Genomic DNA, 27,745 nt, shown 5'->3' with positions numbered 1-27,745 from the left:
GTTTCTAGTTGGTATTTTACCACGCCATAGACCTGTTATTTATTTTCCATAGACCTTCGCCCAGCTCCGCCTCTAGGGACCTGGACACTTCTCCGCCCCCAGCGGTCGCCCCGGAAACGCACGCTGTTTTTAGCCGAATCTGTTTGGTGAATCCTTTTCAACCCCTTCCCAGGATCCGACGCCTCGTTCCTCCAGACCCGCTTCTAGAAAGGAGTATCGACTCAATCTTCGCAAATTTCTAGGTACGAGAGTGAAGACTGCGGCCTTTGACGCCAACTCAGTATTAAAGACGCTTCCGACTGCGAAACGCTTAGCAACCATCGGCTTCCTTCTCCGCTTAGGCACCTCCGAGATCCTCTTCCGGGGCAAGAGGTCGCCCCGCCTCTCCTCCAAGATGGCGAGCGGCGGCAGTGGGGGGGTTTCGGTACCTGCGCTCTGGAGTGAAGTGAACCGTTATGGCCAGAACGGCGACTTCACGCGCGCTCTCAAAACCGTCAACAAGAGTAAGTGTCCCGGCGGGCGCCGGGGCGGGGGTGGGCCCGGGCAGGTGGGAGGATGTAGCCTCCTTCCGTGGCGCGTGACCACCTCCGAGCAGACAGCGGGAGGGGAGACCCCAGCCGCCCGCTGCTAGCGCCCGAACGCCTAGTGGGCGCGGGTCGCGGTGCCTCAGCTCCCCACGGCCAGCCCTGTGTCCTGGGTAGCTTAGAGCCACGTGTACTTCCGTCTTCCCCCCCCCCCCAAAGCAGAAAGCGAGGGAAGGATTTAAAGAGACCGCAGCTCCCGACGTCTCTTCCAAACTGCTTTCTTATTTTACTCCGTTGTTTTCACGCCTTATTTCGCAAATACTCCACATTGCCTCGCTTTCCTTATAGCGGAGTGATCAAGATAGTATTGCTGAGGGAGCTTTTTCTTTTGGGTCGCAGCGGGGGGAGGAACCTGGCTGGGACACGTAATTTGGAAGCTGGCGCTGACAAGTGGAAGCTGTACAGACTCGGGGTAGAGGGAAGGGCTGGATCTGGATGTCAGGCCTGTCATTCCCACAGATAGAATCCCTCCAGCGTCCTTAGACCAGAAAATGTGTGTGTGAAAGCGCTAACATTTGCAATAACGTTGCAAAGATAAAAGTTAATCCTGTTTTTTGCCCGGTAACTGATCATTTTGAGTGAACTGTCTTCGGTGTGAGGTTCAACTCATTATATTCTGTTATCCTTTACTGCCTAACTGTAATACGGCCATGCTTTTTAATGCTCTCTGTCGTGCTAAATTCTTTATTGAAGGTGTTGCCTGTATTTGTTAGGTTTGGAAATGTAATTACCAGGACAGGGTTTGACTGTTGAAAGAAGTAATAACATACATGGTATGTCTGTAACGTACAAGTGTGAATTTTCAACAAACTATTGATGGGTTAATGTGAAAAGAAATGATTGTGCCCACAGTGCACTTTTGGTGATTTCAGACATTGAGGAAAACAGCTACTAATGACAATTATTTGATTGTTAAACTTGTTTTGAATTGACTTTGGCCTTTGCTAGGCCTGCAACCAATATTAATCAGCAATGTAGTAAGTACTGTGCAGGAATTGTTTAATCAGCAAGGGCTGTCAGTTCTCCTATATATATATATATATATATATATTTTTTTTTTTTTTTTTTTTTGCGGTACACGTTGTGGCCTCTCCCGTTGCAGAGCACAGGCTCCGGACGCGCAGGCCCAGCGGCCATGGCTCACGGGCCCAGCCGCTCCGGGGCATGTGGGATCTTCCCGGAACGGGGCACGAACCCGTGTCCCCTGCATCGGCAGGCGGACTCTCAACCACTGCGCCACCAGGGAAGCCCTCCAATATGTATTTTCTTAATTGATAGAAATTACTCTGATTCTTAGACCGAGATTTGAATTCCTATAGTTGCCCAGGAGCAAGGGGAGTGATCCTAGTCATTTTGACACTGAACAGCTGTTTAGCATTGAAATTTGGCCACCTGACTCCTTCCTTGCACTTCTCTTTAGTTATATTCCCTGAAAAGGGAAATTTTGAATGGTGTTTGGAAATATTGCCAGCAAAACAAATTGTGTTTGTATACTTTACAGCTTATAGATTTTTTCAAAATATTCTCATGTAATTTTTTTAATAACCTTGTAAAATAGGTAATGCTTTCATACTCGTTTTGCAGATCAGAAAGTTGAGATTTGGCAATCAAATGACTTGTCCAAGACCTCAAGGCATTTAGTGACAAGCTTGTACTCAAACCTAAGTCATTTGCTGCCAAGTTTTATATGAACTTTTTTCTTTCCCTGTGAAGTAATGAAATATGTAGGATATAGCATGCATTGCAAGATGAAAAAGCCGTAGAAAACAACTTCATTCTTGCTTCTTTATCTCACTTTACTTTTTTGGTACATGCATCTTGGGAAGCTATCTCACTGGAAAGTCTAACTTAACTCTCCTTATTGTCACTTCTTAACTTAAAAATAAAGATCAGTCATTTAAAAAAATGTTTTGACTAATCATTTCTGCTGCAGTAAAATTGGAAATGTAGCTTCCTGAGATGGGAAATGTGGAAAGGGAATGGATTTAAAAATTGCTTTCCTAAAATTGCTGTCTAGTACTGCAGATCAACAAGGATGATGTAACTGCCCTACACTGTAAAGTTGTGTGCCTTATCCAGAATGGAAGTTTCAAGGAAGCCTTGAATGTCATCAATACTCACACCAAAGTGTTTGCCAAGTAAGTGATTTAATTAGTTGTTTGTGCATGTTTACCATAGCTATAACCATTTCCGTGTTTTTTTCCCCACTATTCAGTGATTTTTGACCTTTTACTTTCCTTCCCCTTTTTTCCTTTTGCCTGCCAATGGTGCTTCTGAAACTGGAAAGAGCAATAGTAACTTTTGTTCTTTTCTGCTTTAAGGAACCTTTTCCTTACCCTGTCTTCCCTTTGAACCACTAAGAAGGGAAACTGGAGGGATGTGGGGCATAAACAAGAGTCGCAAGATTTCTTGGAGGACATAGGGAGAACAACTCAGCAGAAGTTTAATTTAAAAAAAAAGAGCAGAGAGGGCAGAACATACAGGGTAGGGATGTATTAGTCGAGGCCTCTAGGATGGTATGGCAGTCTTAGCCTGACCTCTGTGCCTGCCTCCTTTGAGAATTGTTTAGGTGAGTATGATTTTAGGCCAAGATCTTTCAGTGTCAGAGTTCTTTAGCAGCCTTTAGAATATATAGCAGTTTTTTTCAATCTACTTTTTATTTTTTTATTTATTTATTTTTGGCTGCGTTGGGTCTTCGTTGCTGCGTGCGGGCTTTCTCTAGTTGCGGCGAGCAGGGGCTACTCTTCGTTGCAGTGCACCAGCTTCTCATTGAGGTGGCTTGTCTTGTTGTGGAGCACGGGCTCTAGGCACGTGAGCTCAGTAGTTGTGGCTCGCGGGCTCTAGAGCGCAGGCTCAGTAGTTGTGGTGCACGGGCTTAGTTGCTCCGAGGCATGTGGGATCTTCCTGGACCAGGGCTCGAACCCGTGTCCCCTGCATTGGCAGGCGGATTCTTAAACACTGTGCCACCAGGGAAGCCCTATAGCAGTTTTTTATTATTCTTAATCTTTTTCATTTATTTATTTAATTTATCATTTCATGAAACGTGAACTTATAATCTGAATTGGTACTGTAATTTCATTTTTCTTTACAGTTATGCCTAAGCCCCAAAAGAAATGTGTGTTGAAATGAAGGTTGCAGCATATTTATTGTTTAATGTTTATAAGGTACAGAACAGTATATTGTATACTTCCTTTTGTATAAGAAAAGGAGGATATAAGAATTTCTATGTGTATTTTTTTGTATATGCAAAGACAAACAATAGATGGAGAAACAATGAATAAAAATAGTTACTTGTAGGAGGTGAGCGGAACAGAGTAGATTTGAATAACAGTGGGAGTAAAACCCTTTCAATGTATACCTTTTTGTTTTTTTTTACTTGGGCCAACTGCATGTATTACAGATTAAAAACAAATTTTTAAACTTTATTAAAAATAAAAGGGTAATAAAAGGGACACTGCTTTCTACTAGTAAACATGTTTATGCTAAAATTCAGTGTTTTGATTTTTGGCCATTTTGTGAGAGAGGGAAATTTTCAAATAATCTTTTGTTAGGTGAATAAAGGATGTTGCCATTTGCTTGATGTTTATTTTTCCTCACAGATTATGGTTGAAACTTCAAAATGTTTCATATGTGACATTAATGTAGATGAATTTTTAAGTCTGTGTATGTAAGTAGTGTTTTTGTAGTTGTCTGTTTACCAGTTGTTTGATTACAAGTTCTATGTTCTTTTAAGATTTCTAGTTACTTTTTCTTTGCTAATTATTTGCTTCTTGACAAGTTAGAGTAGCATTATATGGCTTATCATAGGTTCTTAAATGGATTTAAGAAACTTCTATAACAACCCATTTAAAACATGTTCAGATTGTCTTTATATCTGAAACAGTTTTTAGCTAATTCAGGATTTCATTCTTATATATTCGTTTCAAAGGCCAGTAATTCTAATAAGAATATCCATGAAAGCAAGAGAGCCTAGGGAAATAGATGTAATATTTTCTGCCACTTACGAGCTGTCTGATTTTAGACAAGTCGCTAACCTTTGTCATCTGTTGTTAATGGGGATTAAATAATATGTATCAAGTGTGCTTAGAGCAGTGTCTGGCTTACAGTGGGTGCTCTGCAGTGTTAGCTAATAATCAGACATTGGTTTTTCCTTTTTCAGTAACTCTCTTTCCTTTGAGAAGGCATACTGTGAGTACAGGCTGAACAGAATTGAGAATGCCTTGAAGACAATAGAAAGTGCCAACCAACAGACAGACAAACTAAAGGAGCTTTATGGACAAGTGGTAATTACTGCCTTAAAATCCCTGTTTGACAGTCGTCCTGCATGAACGTGATTCTACCTATAGCAAGGAGCAGGGATGAGGAACCCCAGCCCATCCTGATGCTCCATAAAACTTGCCACCAAACCAGTGCTTGAGGTTTGAACATATTCCCTCTCCTTGATCTTCATATGAACAATTGCATGTATAGTGTTCTATGAACAAATGACTTCCTAAGGGTAATTGGAAAATTAAGAACTATCCTATGAAATTTGGACTTTTTAGTTGGAAAGATGAAGGCCAGTAAGCTTATATACTTACACAGTTTTGAAACAGTCTTCTTAGTTTTTAACTGATATTTTATTCTAAATGTAAAATAAAGAAAATCATGATGAATAAGAATTTGGATGAATTCAGATGGTTTATGAAATCCCTGGAAATATCTTATTCTAAAAGAATTTTGAGACATACAATTAAGCCTAATGTAAAATAGGGTTATTTATGATAAGAGGACAGAAATGTTATATTAGAACTAGCAAAACCCTCTTAAAATTTTTTAAAATGTCAGTTTAGGGCAAATAATGTATTGAATATATTGTCCGCAAAAGGTAGTGTGAGTTTAACAGAGATTTGGGCAAGTTCATGGATTGTAGGTCTATAAAGAACTTTTCATGTAAACTGGGTTAGCTTAGGGTAGATTCCAGCATTTTGATATTGATGAAGGGCACCCATCTCTGTCATACATGTAGACTAATTGACTCAAGTGGCAGTTCTTATCGCCCTTTAAGAACAACTTGAATGAAATAAGCAAGAATTATGTTGTGTATACTTGATACTACCCTATACAATAGTTGGTTTCTGGAAAAGAGAAATGAAGATTCAGTATAATGAACTAGGAAATAGTAAGTCCTTTTGTTAACATCTAACTTTGTTCCTGTTTACTGGGGCTTAGTAAACTTGTGGGATTGTAAGTCAGATTGGTTGATTTCTACAGAATGGTTTTCTTTCACAACCCACTTAGGCACTTACCTCACCTCAAGATGGGGGTCAATACAATGGCTTTTCTAACTGAATCATGCCTACAAATATGCAATATAGTAGAGATTCATTGCAAGTAACTTTTGGGAAGTATTAGTAGCATACAGAACTAATTGAAAAATTGTAAAGGAAAAACAATTAATTGCCCACGTTATGCTGAGTTAGGTTTCTTACATGGTGGTTCCAAAAAAGGGGTTATATGGTGTTAGGGATGTAACACAATATTTGTCTTCTCTGATTTTTTACTTGCTATTTATCTCTTCAGTTGTACCGATTAGAACGCTATGATGAATGCCTGGCTGTGTATAGAGATCTTGTCCGAAACTCTCAAGATGATTATGATGAGGAGAGAAAAACAAACCTTTCAGCAGTTGTTGCAGCTCAAAGTAACTGGGAAAAAGTGGTTCCAGTGAGTATCTCTGTGTACTTACACAGCCATGACATAATATTCCTGTCTAGTGTTTGACTGGTATTCTCTGTGACAGGAGAACTTGGGTCTCCAAGAAGGCACACACGAACTGTGCTACAATGCTGCATGTGCGCTGATAGGACAAGGCCAGCTGAACCAGGCAATGAAAATCCTGCAAAAAGCTGAAGGTTGGAAGTTTGTTAAAATGATATGTAAATGTAATGTGCATATAACTTTGCAAAGTATTTCCAAAAGTTAAAAAGTTAAAAACTTTGGGAAGTTTTTAAATGGAAATTATTGATGCAGTGGAAATTTCTCAAAATCCATCTAGCCTTTCTCTTGGGTTCTTGACTGTTGTCTCTCCTCTGTTACTATGTTATTCCTAAGCCAGTCTACTTGTCCATTTTCAGCCACACCAAACCTTAAGTTTGAGTTTTGAGGAGTAGGTTTTTGAACAACTTACTGTGAATGTTAAATGTAAATTAACCGAGTTAGTAAGCATTCGGTAAATATTATTATCATCATTATTATTGGTATTAAACAAGTACACAAATATAGTAACAATATGGTGTGCCACATTTATGCATTGATAACACTATTCAAGCACATTTTAACTCCACTTAGTATGTTTCCATATACAATATCTGCATGCTTTGAAGCTCTTAAGTGAAAAAGAAAATAATTTATTAGAGAACTTATGTCTGGTCTCAACTCCTGAAACATTTCGACTTTCTTCTCCATACATTTCCCTTGGAAGCTATAAAAGTGATGTTGTAGGGACTGCGATGAATGGTGGGAAGGAAAAATGGTGAAACAGGGTCTGTTTTATTCTTAAATATTGATGGTTAAAATAAGGGCAGAGGTTAGAACATCATGAGGAGAAAAATATGTTTAATAATGATAATTTCTGGATCATACCCAGTATTGACAGTGGTATGGGAGGACATCCTCATATATTGCAGGTATGAATGTAAAAGTAGTAGAGGCTTTGCAGTGGGCAGTTTGGTGCTGTAGCAGATTTTGAAATTTTCATACCCTTTGATCTAAGAATTTCATTTTTAGAAATTTAAGGAAATAAGGGAATAATTAGATAACATCCATACAGATAGATATATATATTTGAATTTAATTGAAGGGATGTTCATAAGAACAAAAATTTAGGAACATGAGTTTCTGTCCTATTAGAAGACTTTATTATAATCGCAGAATAGATTACCATGCAGTCATTAACAATAATCATGTTAAAAATAATAATGTAGATGTAAATGTGTTGTAACTTAAAGATGTCCACAGTATATTAAATGGGGGAAGGGAGGTTTCAAAATAGTAGACTGTCCCACTTTCATTTAAAAATGTAGCTGTGCATTTACATTAAAAAAAAGAGCTGAAATGCTACAGTGGTTATATCTTTGGGTGACAGGATTATTGTCCTTATTTTTATACTTTTCTATAATTGATTTTTTGCAATCAACATTTGTTACATTTATATATTTTAAATTCCCTTAAAAATTTTTTTTAACATAGGGATTGCAAGTGAAAGAAAATGCCAAAGAGCTAGAGTAATCAAGGATTGATAATATTTATGTAATATATTTGATGTTAACGATAAATTCCAAATTTGCTTGTTAGTAAAATTATCTTAAATCTTCTCCCTAAGAATTTAGTTCTTGTTCTTTGGAACATGAAAGAAACGAGAGTTACCCAGCAATGTTAATTTTAAAACCATTTTCTCTTATAGATCTTTGCCGCCGTTCGTTATCAGAAGACTCTGTAAGTATTCCACTGTGGTTAAACCCAGATTTTACACTTCTGCTAATATAAATTTGTAGGAGCCTTCTCTGTAGTATTTACTGACTTTTTGAAATGATATTGATTCATTAGATAAGAATCACAGAAACCCTCTTGACCAGTTATTTGATGGACTCTCTTAGGGTGAGAAATGACAATACAAAATTTTATATGCCTTATGCATTTCATTTTAAATTCATATAAATTCATTCTCCTGTTTTAGATGTAGGGCTCAGGTCTTTGAGTAAGGTCCTATTCATAGGAATTCCATGCATATTCCTTACATAAACTATACATAATCCAACAGTCATGATCTCCAGGGTTTTTTCCTTAAGTATAACAATACTTTAAAGACAGTTGTGAATTAGTTTCATTACAGAGTCCTTTTTTTTTTTCTTCATTTTCTGGCTCATACCTAATTAGATCGTAATTTTCTTTAGGAACTCAACCTTTGTCAAATATTTCTGAGCATTCAACATAGTTTTCATCGAAGCAAGTCTCTTTTCTCATGCATAGTTCTTGTCTTACTGCAATACTTAAGTTTTATCATTTCTTTATCAAACACAACTGGCTTAATGGGATTGGAAACAAACAAGTCTGACCTGGTCAACATATGCTTACCAGGTGAGAGTAGGAGCGCCTGGTATGGCAAAAAAGAGCAGCCTCCTAGCCTTGAGCATTCTCTCTACGTGGGCATCAGTCAACCTCTCCAAAGGAATGGAAAATACAGATTGATCTGGGGTATCAGTTAAGAGAGCTGCTACTTTAATTACAGAATTAGTTTCAGCTTTTGAAGTTCTTTGTACAGTGATAGTTACTAGTTAGAATTTTGTAGTCTTTGGATTAGAAGTATTTTAGAATTAAGAGTGAAGCATTTTGAAAATGTGTTTCTTATGAGAAAATTGTTTCCAGAATTTAGGGGTATTGTAAAAAGTTAAACTTGTATGCTGTTTTTCACATTTTTTTTTTTTTTAGTCTTAACTTTTTAGAGAATAAAAATGATCAGTGAATGGTATTCCTGAGCTTGTCGCCATGTCCTTCCAGAATTCGTCTTTTTGCCATTCTCATTTAAGCTTCCCTCTTTTGGTAGCTATTCCTAAATTTTAACAAACTGACTTTACAGGAAAATTCCTGAAAATTGTATGTCTTCTTTAGGATGATATATCTTCTGAATGTTTGGATCACTTGGTTAATATGTGGATCAATTTGGAGAACTCACAGGAAAAAAAAATATTTCTTTTTCTGCTTAGGATGGGACTGAAGAAGACCCACAGGCAGAACTGGCCATCATCCACGGGCAGATGGCCTATATTATGCAGCTTCAGGGTCATACAGAGGAGGCTTTGCAACTTTACAATCAGATAATAAAACTAAAGTAAGTGGGTTATTAAAATGAAGTGTCTTTTATAGGGTATGAGTTTTCTTTTTAAAGGTTTATTCCTTTTTGACTGGTGCTTTTTGTTTGCAGACCAACAGATGTAGCACTGCTAGCTGTGATTGCAAATAACATCATTACAATTAACAAGGTATGGAATATCCATGGTTTTCTTACACTATTTTTTGCTGGAAGCATATTACTCCAGCCTTGTTCTAGGATAAGTTTTTCCATGACAGAGTCCAGTTGCAGCAAAATCACAATGGAGAGTTTTATTTAACTCGCATAATGATTCTGCAAGGTATATTCAAATAATAAAACTATTTTGTAGTTACATACCCTGGACTTAAAAATCTTACCCTTTTCCCATTGTTTTTTAAAATTATTATTCTATATAATTATAATATTAATATAATTATAATATTATTTCCCATTATTATCATTATATGGAGAATACTTATTAGAGAAATAAGTTGTTTGGACTTTGATTTCTTCATCTAGTAAGTCTGAATACGAGTTTTCCGTATATAGTTTTTCTCTTTCCAGTGGTTTTTATTTTGGGGGAGAGGAGGCATGGGCAGGTTCTCTCTCTTTCTCTGCCCCCCACCCCGCCCGCAAGCCCTGTGTAAACTATTACAAGCATGTATGTAAACAATCCTAAAGAGTACTGTACTAGTCAAATTAACCACCTTTTGGAACATTGTTCTAATGGGAAGATATTTCAAGTTCAAATTTGAAATTCAAGTCAATAGAAAATTAGAAAAGTAACATTTAGGTTCTTTTGATAGGCTATGTGATTTTCCAAGTGCCAGCTTATTTCATCCTCACAATTATCTTTTTAGGTGGCAGTACGTGTCTCCAATTTATAGGAATGTAATCTGAGGCTAAAAGGAGTTAAGTGATTTGTATAAGATCACAGCCACTAAGAGGTAGAACTTGGATTCAGATTCTAGTCTCTGACTCCAATGCACTCTCCTTTTAGGCCTGTGTGGTATCTCTCTCCCCCTATAGCAGAAATTCAGAGGGTTCTCAGATGTAGGATAATGGCATTAGGTGGGTAATAGATATAGGATGTTGTAGGGCATTGGCATGGTTTAGGTTTCCAAAAATTGATGCTGGCATTTGACTCTTAGCAGCAAGATGTACCTGCCTATGTTTATGAACAATTTGAAATGCCAGTGAGGACAAATTGTTTTTATCCGATATATAATTGTGGGGAGGAGAGTATGTGAAGTACTAAATATCTCAATCTAAATGTATTTATACACTGAATTTTTCTTCAGTTAACATTTATTTCTAATTTTTTACTCAGTATGGTGCTGGATGCAATAGGAAATGCAAAAATAAATATGAAACGTCGTCTTAATCATTACATAGTATAAAAAATTCTAGTGTTGAAAAAAATTGTGCACATTTAAATTTCTTGTTGTATACTTGTAACTACAGTATTTGGTGAAGGAAGATCTGGGTTGGCTAATTTGAATAGAGGCTTGAAGGAGGGATATGGTTTGAAGGTTAAGCAACAGCAGAGGCAAATGACTTATGGAGGGAAAGTGAGAGAGCAAAAGATATGAGGATACATACATGCTGGCTAGTTAAGAAAAAAAAAGGTTACATTGAATAATAACCAAGGTGTGGGAGACCTTGAAAAATCAAAAATGTTAATAAGTGTCATGGTAGTAAAGTTTAAGAGAAGTCTGGCAGTGGCATGCATGGTGAGTTTAAGTACTAAAATAGTGACATAGGAGTACCAACTAGAAATATGGTTTCTTGAGGATTGATTTATATGAAAGCCAGTTTCTTGCTGTACATTTAAAATAATTTCACATTGGTTTGGAGCTTCACAGTAAAAAGCAGAATTTATTTTAGATTTCTTCTTTGCCTCCTTTTAGTCTTTAAACTAGTAGAAGACATGGTTTAAAAAGCACAATGGTAACACATATTTGCAAATAATATTTAACAAAGTTAGAATACTGTGCATATAGTAGACACTTAGATGCCCTTTTTGTCCTTCTCAGGGTGCAGTGTGACTTAATTGTCTTCCATTCTTATTCCATTCCATTTGCTTATGTATGATAATATGTCAGAGAGGAATAAGTTACTTTCCTCATTTGTCATCTAAATTCTAAAGATAGTTTGTAGATATTACAAATTTAGGTATCGTTGTAGTCCTAATTTCCACTGTAAGATTTGTGCAGTCCCTTTGTACTTTTCATCAAAAAGCTAAAGAAAGCAATTAATAGTAGAAAGATAAAACCAAACCAAGAAACCAAGCCAAATTTATATGTACCTTAGGAGCATAGGCACCCCAGCCAGGTAGGTGTATTATCTTCCAAGCTCTCTTGTTGTGTTTACATAAAATAACAAAATGAAAGAGGAATAAGGCCTTGGAGTGTTAAAAGAGTTGAAGTCTGAGATTGCTGTTAATGGTGAATGAACTTTTCTTTGTCAGGACCAAAATGTCTTTGACTCCAAGAAGAAGGTGAAATTAACCAATGCAGAAGGAGTGGAGTTTAAGCTTTCCAAGAAACAACTGCAAGCTATAGAATTTAACAAAGCTTTACTTGCTATGTACACAAACCAGGTAGGCAACAGACCTCTGGTTCCCCTGGCTAAACCTTTTGGAGTATGGCACATGAGGCATAATGGGTGTATCAGTCCAGTCTGTTTATATTTTTGCTTATATTTTGTCTCAGACTCATGTAGTCTTCAGAAGGTCATGTATCATAGATTTTATCTGTTAAGTAAGTAATTTGCCCAGTTCTTTGTAAAGGTCTACAGTGGTGGCTTTTAAGAAGAAAACACTATTCACGGCTGTAAATGAGAAAATTCTCTCATTACCTTATTTCTAATTTCTCTGAATTAAAGGAAAAATCATCAAAGATGCTGATCGTGATTATAAATGTAAGATCCGTCTTTTTAGTTTGTGCATAATCACATCAAGTTATAAATAAGAAGGGCAGTTCTAACTCCAATATGTGTAAATTCTAATTAAATTATGATTTTGTACTCTTCTAGAGCAGAGGTTTTCAGTGGGGGACTGAGAGGCAGTAACATTTTCATTATTTAGCACTGAGTCAAGTTGTTCCTAAATACTGTAGCAAGAAATACCTATACGTTTTGTTGCTTTGAAGCAAAGGCTGACACTTGATGTGTTCTGGGTTTTTTTAAACAAAATTCTGCAATTTAAGCATCCAAATGAATGTTTAGGACTTATTCTTTCCTAAATGCTTTAAGAACTCATAGCTTACATTCAGTAAATGGAAATCTTTTTCTTTCAGGAAAAACTTGAGGGTACTGTAAACCACCTCTCTTACCCTAGGTAGTTCTTCACTTACTATTTTGTTTCAGCTGGTTTCCTTCCACCTCCCCATCCTTTTTTCTTTTTGGTCATTCACTTAATGTTTGATTTAATTAACCGGCTTATTTTTGTTGGGGGGGGGAAATACTGTCTTTTAGGCAGAACAGTGTCGCAAAATATCTGCCAGTTTACAGTCCCAAAGTCCTGAGCATCTCCTTCCTGTGTTAATCCAAGCTGCCCAGCTCTGCCGTGAAAAGCAGCACACAAAAGCAATAGAGCTGCTTCAGGTAAAACAATTACTTGCATTTTTAATGAGATGTCAGGTAGTTGTAGCCTTGTTTTATTTTCATTATTAAAATAATGTACAAGCTTGTAAATTTCATGGGAAAACTAATAGGTAATATACCACTATACACATGCCAGAGTGTCACTTTAGTTAATTCTTGGGCCGCAGCTTTGTTTTATATAAATTTGCATTAGTAAATGTTTGCTGTAAACTCCGAAGAATGCTTTTCATTTGGAGATTGATGTAACACTAGTTAACGGTTTGTTTTAGACTTAAAATACCAGAACATGCTTAGCCCCTTTTTCAATAATGTATTTTCTAGTAAGTCCCAATCCAAAACCTCAAACAATTACAGAGATACTGACTTGGTTTTTAATTAAGCTAAACCAAACGTTAAATCACATTCGAATTTCCTGAGAGTAGACTACGTTGGAAAGTTGGACAGCATAAAATTAGGACCATCCTGAGGGGCAAAGTTGCCAAGCAGGGATCCTCAGTAAGGAGTCGTCTTTTTTTTTTCTGAGTATCTTTCTTTAAAAAAAAAGAAAAATCTATGTAGTAATTTTAATTATTGTTTCTCTACTGGTGACTTCCTAGAGACTTGGCATTATTGCAGTTTCTTTCAGAGCACAATTTTTTTTTTTTTGCGGTACGCGGGCCTCTCACTGTTGTGGCCTCTCCCGTTGCGGAGCACAGGCTCCGGACGCGCACGCTCAGCAGTCATGGCTTACAGGCCCAGCCACTCCACAGCATGTGGAATCTTCCCGGACCAGGGCACGAACCCATATCCCCTGCATCGGCAGGCAGACTCTCAACCATTGCGCCACCAGGGAAGCCCTCAGAGCACAATTTTAAGCAAAGTGGATGTCAAATAAAATTTTTCCAAATTTAAAATTTTGACCTGAAACCAGAAGTTTAATGTTTCAAAACTGGATTTAAAATTTAATGAGGGGACTTCGCTGGTGGCGCAGTGGTTAAGAATCCACCTGCCAATGCAGGGACATGGGTTCGAGCCCTGGTCCGGGAAGATCCCACATGCTGTGGAGCAGCTAAGCCCGTGTGCCACAACTGCTGAGCCTGCGCTCTAGAGCCTGCAGGCCACAACTGCTGAGCCCACGTGCCACAACTGCTGAGGCCCGCGTGCCTAGAGCCCGTGCTCCGCGGCAGGAGAGGCCACCGCAGTGAGAGGCCCGTGCACCGCAGGGAAGAGTAGCCCCCGCTCGCCTCAACTGGAGAGAGCCCGTGCACAGCAACAAAGACCCAATGTAGTCATCAATTAATTAATTTTAAAAAAAATTTAATGAGGCTGAAATAAGTAATTAGAATATGTGCGCTTAGTTGTGTAAATGTAATTTTTTTTCCCAACTAAAAAAATTCTAGGAATTTGCAGAACAGCATCCAGAAAACGCTGCTGAAATTAAGCTGACCATGGCACAGCTGAAAATTTCCCAAGGTATTCATGATTATTTCATTATGATTAAAATAACCCTGTTAATGGAAACATATGATTGGAATGATTCTGAAATAGTTGTGGACTATGTGATTTTTAAAAATTTTTGCATAATAGTGAAGCATAATGCTGTTTCAAATATGAAGCTAGATTGTGTGAACTCCAACATATTTAGTAATGTTAGGAGGCCTTTTCTTGGGTTAATTCCTAAATTGTTAGAATGTTTCTCAATCCATGCTTTGAAAGTCTGTAGAAGCATAGAATTCCTCTGTTCTATACTTGAATTTCCTGTGTACGTCATGTGTAGAAATGCTTATATCTGTCACTTGGTAGTATTTGCATGAATTAAGAGTTACTTTGCTTCCTAGTTTTCAAATTTTCTTAGCCCTTTATTCTTCATTTATACTCTATAACCCATATCTTTGGTAGAGAAGAGGCAAGGAAGTTTAATGAGAACTTGTGTTTTTGAATCTTACAGAGAACTGACAGTTTTTTGTTTAAAATTTTGAACCAGTGTTGAGTATCTAGAGCTGTGTTGTCCCTGTCTGGTAGCCACTATCCATATGTAGCTATTCTAAGTTTAAATTAAAATTAAACAGAATTTATTTTTTTAAAGATTTATTTATTTTATTAATTTATTTATTTTTTGGCTGTGTTGGGTCTTAGTTGCAGCATGTGGGATCCTTCATTGCAGTGCACAGGCTCTTTGCTGTGGTACACAGGCTTCTCTTTAGTTGTGGTGTGAGGGTTTTTTCTCTCATTTAGTTGTGGCACACAGGCTCCAATGCATGTGGGCTCTGAGTTGCGGCATGCGGGTTCCAGAGGGTGTGGGCTCTGTAGTTTCCAGCACGCAGGCTCTCCAGATGAGGTGCGCAAGCTCAGTAGTTGTGGCGCATGGGCTTAGATGCCCTGCGGCATATGGGATCTTAGTTCCCTGACCAGGGATAGAACCCGCGTCCCCTGCATTGCAAGGTGGATTTCTTACCATTGGACCACTAGGGAAGTCCCAAAATTAAACTAAATTTAAAATTCAGTTCCTCAGTTGTGCTGGCTACATTTCAGAAGTTTCATTGCCACATGTGTGTAGTTGGACAGCATAGATAGAGGCTGTTTCCATCATCACAGAAAGTTCCATCAGACAACTCTGGTGTAGACCATACATTCTCAGTGGAGGTGATAATTGGTTTGGTGCACAGGATTGAAAAAAATCTTAGATATTGTGATGGCTAAAATGAAAAGTTCATGGGTAGAGGGGAGGGGAGTTGGCAATTAGGAAAAAACAATGTCTAAAAAGGCACCTCAGTGGGGTAGTAATGAAAATCAGGTTGAGACCTGATAGCTACCCTATTCTCACATTTCTTATCTTCCTCCTTTGTTTCTTTTTCCTTTTCCCACCTCTCTTTCTTCTTTTTCTTGCTTTCCTCTGTATCTTCTTTTCTCATCCAGTTTTCAGTTTATTTTTGTGAGGATTATTTATCATACTAATATTACTGAGAATGAGTCTGTTACATGGTTATTGTTTTGTCTTTAAAGACTTTGGAAGGTTTGTTGAGTAGGTTTGCAATTGAGGTTTGCAATGAGTAGAAAATCAGACTTTAACATTGTAGGAAACTATCCATTGCACTCATATCTACAGTAACAATTTCAAGGCCTTTAGGGAAGGACTCCTGCCTTTTAAGTTACACTCTGAAAAGGGAGAAATAGAACTCAACGGATTGGGAGCTGGGAGACTTTTTTTCTGGTAGCAGTTCTGCCATTAACTTTGTGGGCATAAGCAAGATATATTGTTTCTTTAGGATTTAATTTCCTTTGTTTGTAAAATGAATAAATAGAATACATTATTCCCAAGGTCCCAAAGCTTGAGTGTTTAGAGATGTTACAAAATATGACTCTTAAATTTTTTATCTTTTTTTTCTCCATGAGATGCTTTCTTCAGTGTGATGCTGATTTTGTTTTTATTCTATTAAGGTAATATTTCCAAAGCATGTTTGATATTGAGAAGCATAGAGCAGTTAAAGCATAAACCAGGCATGGTGAGTTTATAACTAAAATATTTTAAGACTGAAAAAGTAATGGAATTAATAGTTCATTGGTATGTCTGATATTTCTTTGTTTTCACTTTAATTTCTGCTTATTTCTTTATTCAAAATGTAGAAGTTGTAGTTAAAATAATAGCTTTCTGGTGTAAATTTAATTACATTTTATGCTCTGCTTTGCATTGATTTATTATTTAGTCAAATGTGTCAGGAACTGTTTAGGCCTTATATTACCACTTGAAAGCCAACCTTAAATATCCTAAGACATATATAGGGAATTTCTTAGCCTATTATTTTATCATGTCTTCAGTGTGATTTCTTTGAGTTAAAACAATTTGGTAATAATGGCCTACGAATTTAGTTTTTAGTTCTCTGATTATTCAAGCATCACAGGTTTAGATCACTAATGTAGCTGTGAGCACATCTGTTTCGAAGTAAAAACATTCTGTAGTGGTGGTATGTACATTTATTGTACAGGGACTGTTTCATTTTCCAACACAGCTTGTTTACAAATGGCACTCAATAAATGTATAATAGTATTATGGTAGTGTTTTCTCTTTTGAAGAATCATACTTTAAGACTGGGCTGTGATTATGTTAGAATCAAATATAATATCTGGCTAACATAATGTTTCATCTAGGTTGTTGGATTTATTGGCATGAAAGTTGTTCAGATATTCCCTGTTTATCCTTTTAATATCTGTAGGACATTTTGTTCCTATTATCTTTTTTTTCTAATTAGTCTAGCCAGAGGTTTGTTAATTTTATTGATTTTTCTCAATGATCTGGCTTTTTGTTTCTGTTTCCTTTTTGTCCTCATCTGCCTATGGCTCCTCCCCCTGTCACTCCACTCCAGTTACATGGCCCTCTTTGCTGTCCCTCCAGCACACTAGGCAAGCTTTCACTGGCTTCATGTAGTGGAGGCCACATGCAAGTTTAGCCTCTCTAGTGTGTGTACCTCAGTGATCATATAAACTAATTTTCTAAGTGCTTCTTCTCAACTTCTGTATTTACCTTGTTGTGTACTGGTAACAAACCATTTGTGAATGAGCTTTAGGGGAGGTATTTTTTTTACAGATAATCACCTTTGTGTTTGGAAAACACCATTGTTGTTCATGGTATTTCTAGTTATGCATTAGCAATTTTTATGATGAATTAGGTACTAGTACAGAGCCTAGCAACCTTTATTTGCTGTTTCTTTAACTTTATTCATTTTCAAAAAGTTTATTCTGAGAGAGAAGGAGGAATTCTGTTCACTAATTTATACCTTTGGCTGGGTAGGTATCTGCGTTAGTGACAATGTACAGCCATGAGGAAGATATTGACAGTGCCATTGAGGTCTTCACACAAGCTATCCAGTGGTATCAAAACCGTCAGGTAAAAAGATGGAGTAAAATGTTATGAGGGTACATTTTTGCATAAGAATAAAAAGCTGCAGCAGTGAACTCAAAATTAAGAATTGAAACATTTCAACTCACTGTTTAAAAAATGGAATGCTGTTAGACTGTCACTCAGTTTTTATGTATACCAGATCCAGATAATGTTATTAGAAGAAAGAAATGGCTACCAAAAAAAAAAAAGCTCAGTTATATTTTCTGAAGCTCCTTCCTGAGTGTATGTATGTGTGTTTGTGTGTGTAATCTCAAGAAATAAGAATATTAATTGTACGTGCTTGTGTATAAGACAGCTCATCTTTAGTGGCTAGAGAGCCCATGGATGGTAGTACTTGGTACAACAGCAGTACGTAGAATAATTGTGTATCTCTATCTAATAGGAACATCTTCGTTTTTTCCAGTATGGGTCTTTGCATAGGCATTATCCAACTTATAGATATACATACACACAGGGGGCATTAATACTGTTAGCACTATTAGCAGTGAAGAGATATCAGTGTTCTAGGAAGTATTGTGTCAAATTAATGTTTGAGAACGATAGTGACGTAACTTTAAGATTTGGTTATGCAATATTTCTAGTTGTAGACAAGACAATCTAAATAGAGATGGGTTGTATACCAAGTTCATAAATTGGTCTTCACTTGTACTAATTTGTCTTTCCCTCTGTGTGTATGTGTGTGTGTGTGTGTGTGAATTTCTTTTTGTTGTTTTGTGCATTCAGTAAAACTTAAGATGAGAAATCTAATGGGTAGGTCCATTTTAAAGATATAATGAATATAACTTCATTGACTTGCTAGATATTTAGCTTAAAACTTTTTTTCTTTCTTTATTGAATCTATAGCCCAAATCTCCTGCTCATTTGTCCTTGATAAGAGAAGCTGCAAACTTCAAACTCAAATATGGACGGAAGAAGGAGGCAATTAGTGATCTAGAACAGCTATGGAAGTAAGCTCTGAAAGGTGGAGGTGCAGAAATCCAAGTTTTATTTGATATGAGGGAGTTATTTTGCTTGTTTATGTTACTTTCTCCAGTTTTATAAACTGTTTAGTGACTTTCTTATTTCTTCTTTTAGACAAAATCCAAAAGATATTCACACCCTGGCACAGCTTATTTCTGCTTACTCACTTGTAGATCCTGAGAAGGCAAAAGCGTATCCTTTTGATTGTTCTAGACAGCTCCCAAGTAGTGCAATAAATCCCTTCCCTTACCTGTTTTGACCAGGGCTTTTTTGTTATAAATTTCAACAAACAAAATCCCTCCTCTAACTAGTAAAAGCAAAACTGAGAATTTATTGATCAATGTGCCTGAAAAATACAGTGATAGATCCAAACATATATATGTATATATATTGTGTTCCTGAACTCTTGTTCTATCCCAGCCTTAGTAAACACTTGCCTTCATCAGATAGTATGTCTCTAAAAGTAGATGTTGAGGCTCTTGAAAATTCTCCTGGTGCTACGTACATTCGGAAGAAGGGTGGAAAAGTTGCTGGAGATAGTCAACCAAAGGAGCAAGGGTAATGTTTTTCATTGTAACATTCACTAATGCTGATTTTAAGTTATATAAGGAATAAAAAATGCACTCTTGTAAAAATTCCATGTGAATAAAGTTTAAGTCCACTTTGTTTCTTTTCCCTTCTCTTGTGCTGTGCCCAGCTTTTTGTCCTTGTTTCCCCTCCTCCTCCCCACCCACAATTTACCTCTGATACTAATTTAGTGTGTTTACTTCCAGATCTTTTTCTTTGTGTTTGCACACAGAGCTGATTTAGAAATACTTTCCTTAGATTAGATATTTTTTATAGAAATGGGATTATATTGTATTTAACTGTCTTCGAATTTTCTTTCATTTAATAAGTCTTAGAGATTTTTCCATATTCTCAATGTAGACATATTTTATTCTTTTTATGCATAGTATTCCATAGGCTGGATGTGTCTTACTTTATTTACCTGTGAGATATTGATGTACATTTAGTACATCATTTAGAATTCTAGACCAAATTTCAGATAAGGTTTATTTTGCTGATTTGGAGGAAAGTTAGCCAGCTTCAATAACTTACAAGAAGTCAAATTCCAATTCTTTTCTTGTTCTCGTACATTGTCATCTCAAAAATAGCAGAGGCCTACTAAATAAACTGTTTTAAGATTCTGTTTTTCACTCAGGATGAATAGAGAATGGAAAAGATATAGCACTTCCCCAGTTTTGTGACTTTCATAATTTTTCAGTTTTCTCTTTTTTTTGAATGACTTTTGAAATCTGATTTTTCATAATTAAAAAAATATATATATCAGCAACAGTATATAATTGACTTCATTATGAACTCTGTGTTTGTTAAAAAGGTATTACCATCTTCATAATAGATTTTTAAAAGTTAAATAAGAAATTGCAGTCTCAGAGATACTGCATTGTTCCAAATTTCATTTTATCATGATCCCAATTTCAAGCCTTATCAAGAACTCCAAAATAATGAATTCAAGCCAGGTCTTAGGAGATTTTCATACAATGTGTATTTAAATATTTTCAGTATTTTTTTTTTCCTTTTCCAAAACAGGGTTGGGTAATTAGTAAGAACATACAGTTCTTTTCTAATCCTTTAATCGTCTTTATCTTTTCCATTAGACAATTATTAAGATGTACATTGACTTTAAAGCTTCTCAGTGTCAGCACAGTATTTTCATTAGGCATTATTAATGTCTTTCATTTTATGTTGACTTTTGGACACATAAAAAGGTGTAGTTTCTCTTGAAGTTAAACACTATGTTGGTGACGAAAGTAAATGATTGTCCTTGCCCTGAAAAGAACTTCAGTCTAACAGAAGGAAATATACTTAAGCAGTAATTGAAATAAAGGTTGCACGTGCTGTGATTGTACAAGCATAGAGGAATACACCAGAGGGAATAGTCAGTCCTTCCTGGGGACGGTGGGAGGTTAGGAGAGGCTTCATGGAGGAGGTTGACTCTGGAGGAAGACGAGGATGAGATGGGCAAAATGTGAGCAAAGGCAAAGAAGTAAGAAATGGCAGAGAGTCTTAGGAAATTGCAGATATGGCTGTGTAGTATGATTTGTAGGGAGACAATTCAGAAGACTGTTGCATAGTCTGAGTGAGAGATGAAGCTCTAAAGGAAAATGCTGTATGTTGCATTTCTTATTCTTCAGGGTACCCTAAAAGAACTTTCACAATTGAATGACTTGGTAGAATGAAATTTGGGCAGACATTGTTGCTGTCTTATCTTTTTGGTTCACTGTTTCATAGTTCCCGTAGAGGTATATCACATGAGTGTATCCAGAGGGATTTTTTTAATGACTTTCTCTTTTCTACTGTAGCTGTCAGAGTATAGCTGTCAGAGTACTTAATAGTTATTTTGAAGTATTCCCCTGAGTTTTTATGCTCTTTAAATACCTTTATTTATTTTTTGTCAGTGTACTTAATAAAGATTTTACTTACTTAAAAAATTCAGTAAACTCACAGGGTTCAAAGCCTGAAAGATTAAAAACGTAGTCTTCCTCCCACCCCTGTCTGCCCTCTTCCCACCCAAGGCCGCAACCAATGTTACTTGTCTTGCATATCCTCCCAGAAATATTCTTTGCATGTATGATACCTTTACATGTTCTTCTGGCAAAGAGTTTAAATTATCTGTTTTCTAGTTTTGCCAAATATAAGGTAACTTAGCATAGAACTATAGATTTTTATGCTTGTACAGATTTCTTACCTTTTTACATAGACTTAATATGTGCCAGTGTAAATGGTATCTATTCTCTGAAAACAGTTGTCACCCCTCTTTTCTAAAGCACCTTCCAAAAAGTAATGGTGTTTGAAGCTTGATTAAATTTGATTAAATTAATAAACCAACTAGTTTATTAGCTTTGGTGAGGTGACGCCAAATCTTAAACACCTTTATGACAAAGTACCCAGCTCACTCTTTTGCACATGCTTAATGCTCTATAAATATTTTATCACAATGATGATAATGATTTTTCTTCTCTTTGTAGACAGGGAGATTTGAAAAAAAAGAAGAAAAAAAAGAAGGGTAAGGCTTTTTTTTTTAATCTTTAGATTTCTTTCTATAAGGTAAAAGCTTGAGTTTGGCCTTACATAGAAATCTTCAGACATAAACTCTCATATCTTTGAAACTGAGTTTTGTCTTGACTATAGCTAACATTTACTTAAATTTATAACTTTAAAGAGTGCAATTCTGAAGTTTACGAGTGCCTGAATTCAAATTGTTGCTCTAGTAACATTGCTCTTTGTCACTGTGACTGTGAACAGGTTAACATACCTTCCTGAGTTTTTCATTTGTAAGATGGAATATGATAGTATGTACCTCATAGGATTAAATAAGATACTACATGTAAAGCTCTTAGAACAGTGCCTGGCAACAGTAAGCTCTTCTACATTAGAGTGCTTTTGGCTACAAGTACCATAGAACTCCGTGAAACTGGCTTAAGAAAATTTACTGTTTATGAAACTGGCAGTGTAGAGGAAGGTTATATCAGGGTTAGTTTATCCAGTAGTTGTATCTCTTTGTTCTCCTGTACACAAAAATGAATCCCACTAGAGTAATCAGATGTTTGTTGGAAACAGAGCCATATACTTGTTATTTATATCCAGCAGGAGGTAAAGAGAGCCTCTGCATTTGGCAAGTCTTTCCCATTAACCTGATTGGGCCAGTATAGGTCAGTGTCCAGCCCTGAACCATTAACCAGAGGAATGTCATGCATTGATTGGCTTACCTATTTTAATCCATGGCAAGAGAGGGTGGAATTACCATGCTTGGCTTCAACTAGTCAGAGGATATCCCTGGAGCCACCTACCTGTTCCCGAGTCTTTGGGAAATCTGTGGTAGAAATCAGTTTGCTTCTTGATTTTGCTTGCTGCAAAATCAAGGATTCAGGTTTCCCAAATCTGCTAAATTTATTACCACTCCTCCATCTGTTTTCCAGCTTCTAGAATTTTACTGAAAATATCTTTTCTACTATTCTTCCTTTTAATGGGTTTATTACTATTGCAGTGGAGTTTTAGATAGTGCAGAAGCCAGTGTTGCATTCACTCCACTGTCTTTACCTACAAGTCTTACTAGTTCTTCACTTTTATCACTGTACTTGGAAATTGGTAAAAACTAAAGTATTTGTTTCATGTTGTTTTATTTATTAGTAATACTGCCAGGAAATAGCTGATAACTGTAGATATCAGTAATCTCCAGTTTCAGTTTTTCTGTTTTCGTGGTTTCCAGATGAGTATTTTTTTTAATTTACAAGAGATATGTTCATTATAAAAACAAAAGAAAATAAAAACAAAATAAAGGTAAGAGACTTCTGTCATTATAGAATGGCATAAAGAATGGAAAATTCCCTACCCCAAATTCATTCTCCCAGAGATAATTACTTAACTTTTTTTGTATATATAAACACATACACATTTACATGCTCAATTAATATTTTTACAAAACTGATATAAACAAATCAGGATAATTTGTTTTAATCTTCTACTTTAGACTATATTGTGCAGACATTTTTCCAAATTATTAAATATAGATGTATTTCATTTTTTAACTCAGTTTTATAGCTTGCTATAGTGTGAGAATACTATATTTAATCATTCTCTTATTGATAGACATTTAAGTTAATTTGCTGTTTTCAAGAATATCACAGAGAGTATTCTTAACACATATATAGCTTTGTGACTTAGGAGTTTCTGCAAGATAAATTTCTAAAAGTATAAATTTTGTCTGGTACTGCCAATTATTTGCTTTCTACAGAGGCTATACTAGTATATACTTCTGCCATAGTGTTTGAGAGTTGCCCACTATCTCACAAACACTGCATATTACACTTTTTAATATAGAATTTTTTATCCTTTAATTTTTTTTTTTTTTTGGGGGGGGCCACGCTGCACAGCTTATGGGATCTCAGTTCCCTGACCAAGGATTGAACCCAGGCCACGGCAGTGAAAGCCTGGAATCCTAACCACTAGGCCACCAGGGAACTCCCCTATCCTTATTATTTTTAATTAGTGAGGTCATGCATCTTTTCACATAGTTAATGACTTTTATTTCTCTTGGCTTACTCTAATTACAGCTATGCCCATTTTCTTTACATGATTTACCTACTGATTATCAAGAACCCATTCTATATTAAGAATATTAATTCGCTCTGTTACATAGTACGCAAATGTTTTCTTGTTTTGTTATTTCTCTTAAAAATTATCTTTTACCAAATGAAAATTTAAACTTTTTTATACAGATACATCTATGAAATCTTTTTATGCCTTCTGAATTTTGTGTCATGCTTAGAAATAAGTCCTTTTTCCGCTGCTAGATTATACAAATAAAACTTTCTCAGATAAGTTTATTTCAGTTTTAATGTTATTTATTCCCAGGTTTGGACACAGTGTTTAAACAAACTATCTCGAAAACATTATGGACAGATCTCTCATTTCTTTATCAATTAATTGTTAAACAGGAAAACTGCCTAAAAATTATGACCCAAAAGTGACCCCAGATCCAGAAAGATGGCTACCAATGCGTGAACGTTCTTACTACCGAGGAAGAAAGAAGGGTAAAAAGAAGGATCAGATTGGAAAAGGGACCCAGGGAGCAACTGTAGGAGCTTCATCTGAATTGTAAGTCATTGCTTCCCAGTCCTCAGGGCATAGGTTGCTTCTTTCTGAGATTGACTCAGGGTCATCATTAAGAATTTTTGAGTTATGTTTATAGTATGAGAAGTATAGTCAGATATCTTTAATAAATGTTTTGTAATACGCTTATGTAAAGGAAAGAAAACATGCTGTTTCTGGCTTGGTTGTATTGTAAATACTAGAATTGTAGGATTGTATTGCAGATGTTAGGATTACAGTACCTTCAAAAGGAAACTATATACACTGAGTAATTCAACTAACTAAATATCTAGAGAAACAGATATAAATAAATAATTTGACTAGAAAGCAGAATTTAAAATGTTACTAAATCAGTTATTTCTACATGGAAGGATTATAGGTCGTTAAAAGTTTTTTTTTTTTCTTTATTTTCTAAGCTTTCTAAAAATTGACATGTACCATCAATTACATTTTTAAAAATTATAACGCAGTAAAAATTTTATTCAAAAGAAAAATGGATAGGGAGTTGGGGAACGCACCTTAAAAGAAAATATGTGTGGGAACTTCCGCGCAGTCCAGTGGTTAAGACTCCGAGCTCGGAGGCACTGCAGGGGGCATGGGTTCCATCCCTGGTCTGGGAACCAAGATCACATGTGCCAACCCTGATCGGGGAACCAAGATCCCGCATGCCATGTGGCGCGGCCAAAAAAGAAAGAAAGGAAGAAAAAGAAAATGTGTGTGGGAGATTGTGAGAGGTGAAATCCATGTACATACATTTTTATAGCCTTTTCCTTTGTTGAATATATGAATGACCAACACTTTCCTGATCTGATGATTTCAGGGATGCCAGTAAAACTGTGAGCAGCCCACCCACCTCCCCACGACCTGGCAGCGCAGCAACAGCATCTACATCTACAAGTAATATCATACCCCCAAGACACCAGAAACCTGCAGGGGCTCCAGCAACAAAAAAGAAACAGCAACAGAAAAAGAAGAAAGGTGGAAAAGGTGGCTGGTGATTAGAACATTCTTTTTGTAGGCTATTTTTAAACTAGTCTCAGTGACACTGGGAACATAATAAAGGTAACACAGCAAGAAGCACAGAGCTGCTCCCTCTCCCATCCCCACATTTTCATAAAATTATTTTCTTGTTCATCAAACAGAAAAGCATCTTCCTCAAACTCTGCCCAGTCAGACTTGGCCTACTTGTACCACCTTGCTTTGCACAGATGAGGAGGAGTCAGAATAGTTGGGTATTTACCCACTTTGATATCTGTTGCATCCTTTCTCTTTGTGTGCTGATCTGCTGTTTTTTTCAATTTCACAAACAAGGCATGTTATCCAAGGTTTCCTAGGATATAAACAGAAACTACTTCTGTTTCAACTAGAGTGCAAAGATATTTGTTCTATCAAGTCCCACTTTAAATTATGTCTTAGGAGGCCTTAGGAGACTGAAAGTGGAGTCTTCTGAGCATTCCAAATATCTGCTTAGAAATAGCATGTAATAAAAAGGGACCTTATTAATACACTGGTATTTTTCAGTTCACTACATGAGTGGCCACAGGAAAACTAAATTAAATGTCTTGATTATTCTGACTGTAAATTCTCTGCCATGTGATACTGGAATATGGGATGCTATATATATATATATATATATATATATATATAGTAATGAAAAGTATGTGTATGTATATACATATATACACATGTATATAAATTAGGACTTTTTTGTGCCCCCATGTCATTTTCAAATTATGATAACATTATGCTGATTTAGCACTATTAAAGATCTCAAGGGAAAGACATCAATGTTGCAAGAAGTTGACTCTTAGACCCAGTGCTCTGAGGTCAGATGGATTTGACAGAAATCAGAAAGATTTAAACAGCCCCTATCAAGAGCATGAACATTGACTTCCTACATAGAGAGGAGGTTAATACCAGAGTTCAGGAGTAGGCAGTATTAAAGCTTAACAGAACTGTTGGCCCAACTGATAGGTCTCAAATGATTCCTCTTTCTAGTTGGGGGTATGACCATTCACTACCCTTCTCAAAGTAATGAAGTATTGTAGTCAGTGTGTGGTATCAGTGTCGCTCTGTTCTTGCCTTGCTTATGAGTCACCTTCCCATTGAACAGGTGTGAGACAGACACACTGGGATGCCTACACTTGTTAGTATTCCTTTTATGCTGCCCAAGATAGCATTCAGTTTAGACTTATGAGTATTTCCTTGTGATCATATTGCTCTGTCCTTGTTAATAAAGTGCTGCTGTGTTTGACTCTGAACATATCTACTGAAACTTCTTCAAAGAGTTTTTTAAAAGGCTTTCCTCCTTTACAAGAGTAAGAAATGTGGTGCTGCCTTTCTGTTTAACATAAACTGTGGTAGCATCTAAACAAGAGACCTTCATATATGAATGATTTATTATGGCATTATACTTTTTGAGCTCTCAGAACAGTCTTTTGGTAAGTGACAGATATTTATTCCTTCTGAATATAAACCCCATTACAAAAATAATTGTTAGTAAATTTATGATTTTAGGATTCCATTAAATTTCTGTGGTGAAGGATAATAATTTTTTAGGTTAACTAAGCTACAGAATTTTGGTGAAAATTATCCGCCAATGAAAATTTTGACCCAAGGCACACAGAGAAATTTATAGTTCTCTAAGTCATTGTAATTGCCAGTCGTTATTATCAGTCATTATTAAGCAACTGAAACCTCAGTTCAAATAAATTGTAATTGTCAAATGAAATGTAAACACCTACATTAACTTTCTAGTAATTATTCTTTTGGACAGGTCTTTAACCAATGACCTATATACTTTGTGTATGTGTGTCTGTGTGTGTGTGTGTCTGTGTGTGTGTGTGTCTGTGTGTGTGTGCATTTATAAAAGTCAATATGGATACATCCATTCACTGTAGCACATTTTAAAATAAAATAATCTAGCGGTGAGTATGGATTAAGGTGTTCTGGGGTGTTGGCGTTTTACAGAGGACTTCTGTTAGTATATCTAAGAATTTTTTAAGCTGAGTATCTAAAATTATCCCCTGCCTCTCCCCCCAAAACGGGAAAACTAAACTAATGGGATTGAGAGAACCCAGTTTTAACTTGACTGAAAATTCATCATGTTGATATCTGTATATAAACAAATTGAGGAGTATACATTTTTTCAGTTTTTAAGCATAGCATTTTCAAGACTGCTTGGAAACTGCTAACCTTAAGAACTACTTAAAAACG

General features: G+C 36.3%; 1 protein-coding gene across 1 annotated transcript; it reads left to right on the top strand.

Moving 5' to 3' along the window:
• Positions 1-80: 80 nt before the first annotated feature.
• Positions 81-27,590, top strand: SRP72 (signal recognition particle 72). Its single transcript, XM_060012474.1, has 19 exons — positions 81-503; positions 2,602-2,722; positions 4,744-4,867; positions 6,147-6,290; positions 6,367-6,478; positions 8,029-8,060; positions 9,329-9,453; positions 9,547-9,604; positions 11,906-12,037; positions 12,913-13,041; positions 14,421-14,493; positions 16,459-16,523; positions 17,807-17,902; positions 18,761-18,864; positions 18,992-19,069; positions 19,298-19,435; positions 21,907-21,944; positions 24,376-24,535; positions 25,350-27,590. Exons 1-19 carry the CDS (start codon positions 395-397, stop codon positions 25,525-25,527), a joined length of 2,016 nt encoding a protein of 671 aa, XP_059868457.1. The 5' UTR covers positions 81-394; the 3' UTR covers positions 25,528-27,590.
• The last annotated feature ends 155 nt before the right edge of the window (positions 27,591-27,745 follow it).

Source organism: Delphinus delphis, chromosome 5, assembly GCF_949987515.2.
Source record: "Delphinus delphis chromosome 5, mDelDel1.2, whole genome shotgun sequence".
NCBI lineage: Eukaryota > Metazoa > Chordata > Mammalia > Artiodactyla > Delphinidae > Delphinus > Delphinus delphis.
Note: the sequence above shows the minus strand (reverse complement) of the source record. Positions and strands in the feature narration are given on the sequence as shown.

Excerpts from the sequence above, each read along its gene's own strand:
- SRP72 (XM_060012474.1), top strand. The coding sequence starts at position 395 with ATGGCGAGCGGCGGCAGTGGGGGGGTTTCGGTACCTGCGCTCTGGAGT. Across the intron at positions 6,291-6,366 it reads ACTGGGAAAAAGTGGTTCCA|GAGAACTTGGGTCTCCAAGA; the intron begins GTGAGTATCTCT and ends TCTCTGTGACAG. Across the intron at positions 9,605-11,905 it reads ACATCATTACAATTAACAAG|GACCAAAATGTCTTTGACTC; the intron begins GTATGGAATATC and ends TTTCTTTGTCAG.